Below are 6,000 nucleotides of genomic sequence, written 5' to 3'. Positions count from 1 at the left end.
ATCCATCGCAACATTCGCATCTCTGCTGCATGCAATCGTCTTACAAAAGCTACTTATAAGTATCACTTAAAGTTACTTATAAGTATTACTTCATAATTTCCGCCACATTCCAATGGTGTTGGTCACTCAAGCCACATTCCCCATACGAAATCATACGCGATCGATTTTTGGTTCATTTAAAATTAAGGAACACTTGTTAATAAAACAAATAAAAAACCTAGAGCCGCTGATTGATTATTAAAGAGATTTATTCAATAAACATTATTACAGTGATGTCGGGTAGTCACTATTGAACCTTTCGTATAGGTGTCCACAAAGTGACTTTTTGGCGGAAACGCGAGGAGTGAAGTTGTGAGATTTGTTTTATTTTGTCTATTTAGTGTTTCTTCAGGTTTAAATGCGTAATAACGGTGGTTTATTAGCTGTTTAGTATCCGTGAAAGTGAACAAATGTGGGAAAATGAAACAAAGCCGCTGGACGTTCTTCTCGGGATCCTCCAAAAAGTCAACCGAAAACAATCTCAATAAATGACCACCATTTTATTGAGATTATATTTCATGCCATATCATCTCATCTCATTTAATTTCATCCCAGTTGATTACTGTCTCAAATTGATCATCTTCATTTTATTCCATATCATCATTATTCATAAAAATAAGATAGTAAATTAGAATAAGACATGACCTAAAGGTCTTAGTTACCGGGTTATAAAATCTGTTTGAAAAAAAAAAGTATATCCACAAGTACTCGATCTATAATAACAATGATTCGATATTTTCTTACAACTCCGTCGAAATTCTCAATTAATTTATTTAAATAATACATTAAATAGAACTTGTAAATAGTAATAGGAGACATATATTGTCAATGACACGATTATTAGCCGAACTGCGAAGTCTAAGTAGAAGAGTCTGTAACAATAAAATAATTAGCTCAGCGGATGGTCTTTTACTAATCGAAGTTAAATATCTTTTTCACCTCAGCAGCTCATGCCGCTTTTGCTGCGGGACAACACTGAACAAAACGCAATTTTGATTCGAGCGTGGGTCAAAGTAGCTTTTTATTTTTTCTATCTTCATTTTGAAACATTCGAATTATTAAGCGATACGATCGTAGACTGGGACCAATTTTTCTAATTGAATATGCAATTTCGAAAAGGGCACATGTCGCATATTTTGTCAAATACGTTTTTTCATATACATGTAGTTTTGAGGCTTACCTACACCCATTTTATAATAATTTCAGTAATTTTCAATTGCTAATTAACACTAAAATATACACAGAATAGATAAATAAGGTTGGAATGGTAATGTAGGCGGGGCAAGCGTGCCACAGTTATGATTCTACAATCATAACTCGACCGATTCTTTCATTCACCGCGTTTAGTGCGCTTCGGACTACTTTGGCGAACAGATCTCCGCTTTATAATGCCGTGCTGTGCAATTATAACTTGTAAAACAAAAAGTCAGACCTCAAGTATAGAGCGAGGAGGTATATCTTTCGATCCGTAAGTCGAAATTACCATTTAATTACAATATTATTTGTCTAAAACATAAAAATATACTGAGCATTATGAAATTCCAAACATTAACAACATTATTGCAACAAGTTATAAACAACATACATTGCGTGATGTGTACTCGCCCAATGAACGCAATGACCAAGTCCGCTTCCAATGTACTACATGCATTGCCTTATTTATCTATTCCGTGAAAATACAACTCAAAAGTTAATATTTTAAATTTTACGCTGCTTTAGAAAATAACTAGTTTTTTTCATTTCCTGAACATTTTACATTTTCAGAGATGTGCTCTTTTCGAAATTGCATATTCAATTAAATACGTTCCTTTTTTACTGGTGGTAGGACGTCTTCTGAGTTCGCACGGGTAGGCACCACCACCCTGTCTATTTCTGCCGTGAAGCAGTAATGCGTTTCGGTTTGAAGGGCGGGGCAGCCGTTGTAACTATACTGAGACCTTAGAACTCGTATCTCAAGGTGGGTGGCGGCATTTACGTTGTAGATGTCTACGTGTTCCGGTAACCACTTAACACCAGGTGGGAGTTCGTCCACCCATCAAAGCTATAAAAAAAAACGTAATCTTACTGTTTTTGGAGTCTCCTCGCCTGCGGTAAGGTGGAAGGGTCCTCGTCGCAGCAAAACTCGCGGGCGCCCTTTATGTACTCTCTGATGTAGTCGTTCCAGTTGATCTCCTGTAAACAAAACGGGTACATCATCAGTGGCAGCCGGCTCGCGGTGACCGACGCAGAGTGAGTGGCCGCTTGTTCTGGACTTATAGCAAGAATCCGAGTGAGAAATTCACGATCTTGAGGTTTGGGTCTTACAAATTGACTACGATCGACTCGGGTCAAAGCGCAGTCCGCTCATCCCTATTATCTCATTCCACTCCCCTCTTGTTTATACGTCTAAAACGATTGTGTCTCCTTGGACAATTTAAATTTTTTTACCTATGCTGATAGCCTTGAGAGGCTATTTCAGCTACTCCTTAATGTGCGGGTGAGCTCACGGGGCTCAAACCGGGAGTGTTGCTAACGCTGGCCCTAGCAAGAGCAGTGCATCGCAGAATCTACCACCGGATCCGAAACGCGTCCCACTGAGAAGATCCGGCGAGAAACTCAGTGGGCTGTGTCTGTGTGTTAATTCGCTCGACGAGCCCTTCGTCGCAAGTTACGGGTTGGACGAGGACGGTGACCGGGCGAGGTTAATGCTAATAGGCAAACACGTTCGGTACTACGATCCTCTGAGGCTATACTGCCTGAAGTCCTTGCGCCTAAAGGATAAGACGCCCGGTGCATTCGTATCGAGCGATGTAATTGTGTCGTTATTCAAATCCCGCAAGCTGGTACCAATTTTTTTAATTAAATATAATTACGTATTTTCTTCGGAACACAAATCACAATAAATCACACAGCCAAAGTCAGTGTTACCTGAATGTTTGTATAGAATATTCTGTCGTCCTCAGTCGATATCTTAGTGCGCAGAGCCAAGAAATTGTCATTTCTAAAGAGCCACTCCTTCGTCGTGTAGTACTGTAGGACTTCAAGGCCGTAGTTGATGCGTTTCTGGATTTTGATCATGCTGAAAAATCGAATGGGGATCTTAACGCGTTGAGCTCTGCGTTCAACTCACTGGTGAGATTCAGGACCATTCTGTTTGGACAGGATTTTATCTTTTTGGTATGTCTCCCCAGCGTTTACGGTCATTGGCCGCGTCAAGGGCTTCGTGGAATGGATTTTCTAGTGGACCCCATTGTAATGGACCACGTGGTATAAGTGCGCGAAGAACGTATACAGACAAACAAATATCCATTTGTATCTAGTTAGATAGATTAATAAAAACAAATATAATAAAAGACAGGAACTTACAAAGTGTTCTTGCCCAAGAGAAACAGCAATAGGTCCACGAAATACGCCGGCAAGAGATGCGTGAAGAAGAGAGCAATCTCGTGCTGGATCCTCGTCTTCTTTGGCGAGCCACCGGGATACCAGAGGCACACGGAGAATGGATACTCTCGTACGTGGACGCGACCTGGTGAAGTTTTTTTTTAATTATTTTATGGCCCTTATAGGCAGACGAGCATACGGCCTATCCGATGGTGAATGTTTACCGGTACTCATGGACGTCAGCAATGCCTGGAGCAGAGCCAAGCCGCTGCCTACCGTTTAATACTCTCCACAAGCCTCGTTTGAAGAAGGACATGTCATAGCGCTCGGGAAAACCGTGGAGGGGAGCTCATTTCAAAGCCGGATGGTACGTGGCAAAAAAGATCTCTGGAAACGCACTGTGGATGAACGCAGTGGCTCCAGGTAGTATGGGTGAACTCTAGTCCGCGCCGCGTAGGGCACCGGTGACCTACATGGCAGTCGAAGCGTTAACTGTTTACGTGATCGCCAACGATAGAAATAACGTGAACTGTAAAAATAGTTTTAAACTAGCGGCCCGCTCCGGCTCCGCTCAGGTCTTTAACCAAAATTTCAACAATATTTGACGTTGTTTTATTTTTTTAAATAAAATAACACTTATTGCGGCATAACTATAATAGTTAGACATATGCTGTCGCGACACTTTTTTTAAATAATAATGTGTTCTACAAAGTCGTAGTACAGTATTTTATTCTATCATCATATAGGGCACGCGATGTAAATAATATTTTAGGTAATTTTTTTACACCTTGGGTTACATTATTGGAGTTTTAGTAAGAATCCCTAATATTTTTCAAAAAAGATTATAACCTGTGTCACTCGGGAATAGTGTAGCTTCCAAACAGTGAAAGCATTTTTCAAATCGGTTCCGTAGTTTCGGAGCCTATTCAATACAAAACAAACAAATCTTTTCTTTTTATAATATTAGTATAGAAGTATAGATTATCTCTGTATCTTCAAGCGTCTGTAATATTTTGATCGTCATTCGGATTGTGCGGACCACGGTACTCCGGGATCCGGGTTGAATTCGGTGTGTTTTCCGTAAACTCACCCATGTCGAGCGCTTCTCCCCAAGTGATGGGGTTCAATCCTGATTGCGTTATGTTGCATATTTGGATTTTTTGCGGTCTGAAAAAGATGAGGCGACCTTAAAACTCAGTTCTTCGGTTCACGGGTATAGGAAGAAGCACACGACTTTTTTTTTACTGCTTAGTTGGGTGGACGAGCTCACAGCCCACTTGGTGTTAAGTGGTTACTGGAACCCATAGACATCTACAACGTAAATGCGCCACCCACCTTGAGATATAGTAAGTTCTAAGGTCTCAGTATAGTTACAGCGGCTACCCTATCCTTCCTAGCTACCACCGTTTAGGGCATATTGTAAGCCCTTGCCTACTTCTGCGGCGAAGCATGCGTGCGGTCAGATCGGATCGGGATAATGCATTTGAGACCTCATTTCTAAAGACAGGTGGCGATATTGACGCAACGACGTACCTAGTGCGTTATTTTTTTGTATTTAACATCTAAAAGCCATCATTAGTGTGCGTGTGATAAACAACGCCATCTATCTATCAGGGAATTCAGACAAATAGAAGTTTACGCGGACGCGACCGAAACGGAAGCAGTTTTAAATCATGCAGTGTCTGCTAGCGTTCGTGGCGCCCGCTGTATTCGCCCAGAAACGATTTAATACGCAGCGTTAAACACGTTACTTACTAAAGAATTCTGCGATGAAGAAACATAAATGGATATAAGAGATAGACACAATCATTCAACGAAGAGCAGCAATCACATACCCGATCCTGTGTACCGAATGGTAAACAGTCGACGTTGCCCTAAGCACGTCATTACAGAACCTCCCGAACCATTAACGGTGCTTTTAGGTACCACAAGCATCGGTCACTGTCCTCATCGAACCTGTCGCTTGCGACGAAAGGCTCGACGAGTAAATTAACACATAGATACAGCCCACTGATTTTCTCGCCGGATCTTCTCAGTGGGTCGCGTTTCCGATACGATGGTAGATTCTGCGAAGCACTGCTCTTGTTAGGGCCAGTGTTAGCAACACTCCGGTTTGAGCCCCGTGAGCTCACCTACACGTCAAGGAGAAGCTGAAATACCCTCTCAAGGCAATCAGCATAGGTAAAAAAAGCAATACATCAAGTTACTACTTACTTCTCGACGCCCGTGAGATACGCCAGTAAAATGCAAGCGTTGACAGCTATATCGACCGGCACAACGTCAGTTTGAAGCGAATCGTCGCAATGCATCGTTCTTATGACCCCTGAAGAAGAAAAACGAGATCTAAGAAACTTCGCCGCCCCTTTCAGCGACATCTACCGGTCAAATTGAAGCTTCAAGGTTTTAATATCTATGGGTTCAATTGAAATCGCCGCGGGCTACTTACATAATACAATTAGAAATGGCCCAATAACCTTTTTAAGCACTTAAAGAGGGCGTTCTAGGAAGACTTGGATGAGCCGTGTAATGTGGTTATGCGAGAGAAGGGTGTGAGTGCAGAGATGGCGTATGGTAGGCCTGAATGGAAACAAAAGACAT

The 6,000-nt window shown here is 41.6% G+C and overlaps 1 protein-coding gene across 1 annotated transcript in view; it reads right to left on the bottom strand.

Annotated features, from left to right (window-relative positions):
* Window positions 1-230: 230 nt before the first annotated feature.
* LOC114248995 (putative fatty acyl-CoA reductase CG5065) overlaps window positions 231-6,000 on the bottom strand; it is a 30,477-nt gene continuing 24,707 nt past the window's right edge. Inside the window, exons 8-13 of the mRNA XM_028182451.2 lie at window positions 5,617-5,725; window positions 4,493-4,569; window positions 3,385-3,547; window positions 2,947-3,097; window positions 2,105-2,211; window positions 231-911 (exon numbers count right to left, since the gene is read on the bottom strand). Coding sequence (XP_028038252.2) covers window positions 809-911; window positions 2,105-2,211; window positions 2,947-3,097; window positions 3,385-3,547; window positions 4,493-4,569; window positions 5,617-5,725 — 710 coding nt within the window. The 3' untranslated portion in view covers window positions 231-808. The remainder of the gene's footprint in view (window positions 912-2,104; window positions 2,212-2,946; window positions 3,098-3,384; window positions 3,548-4,492; window positions 4,570-5,616; window positions 5,726-6,000) is intronic.

The sequence above is a fragment of the Bombyx mandarina genome, chromosome 23 (assembly GCF_030267445.1).
Source record: "Bombyx mandarina strain Sakado chromosome 23, ASM3026744v2".
Lineage (NCBI taxonomy): Eukaryota > Metazoa > Arthropoda > Insecta > Lepidoptera > Bombycidae > Bombyx > Bombyx mandarina.
This window is presented reverse-complemented; position numbering and strand designations above follow the sequence as displayed.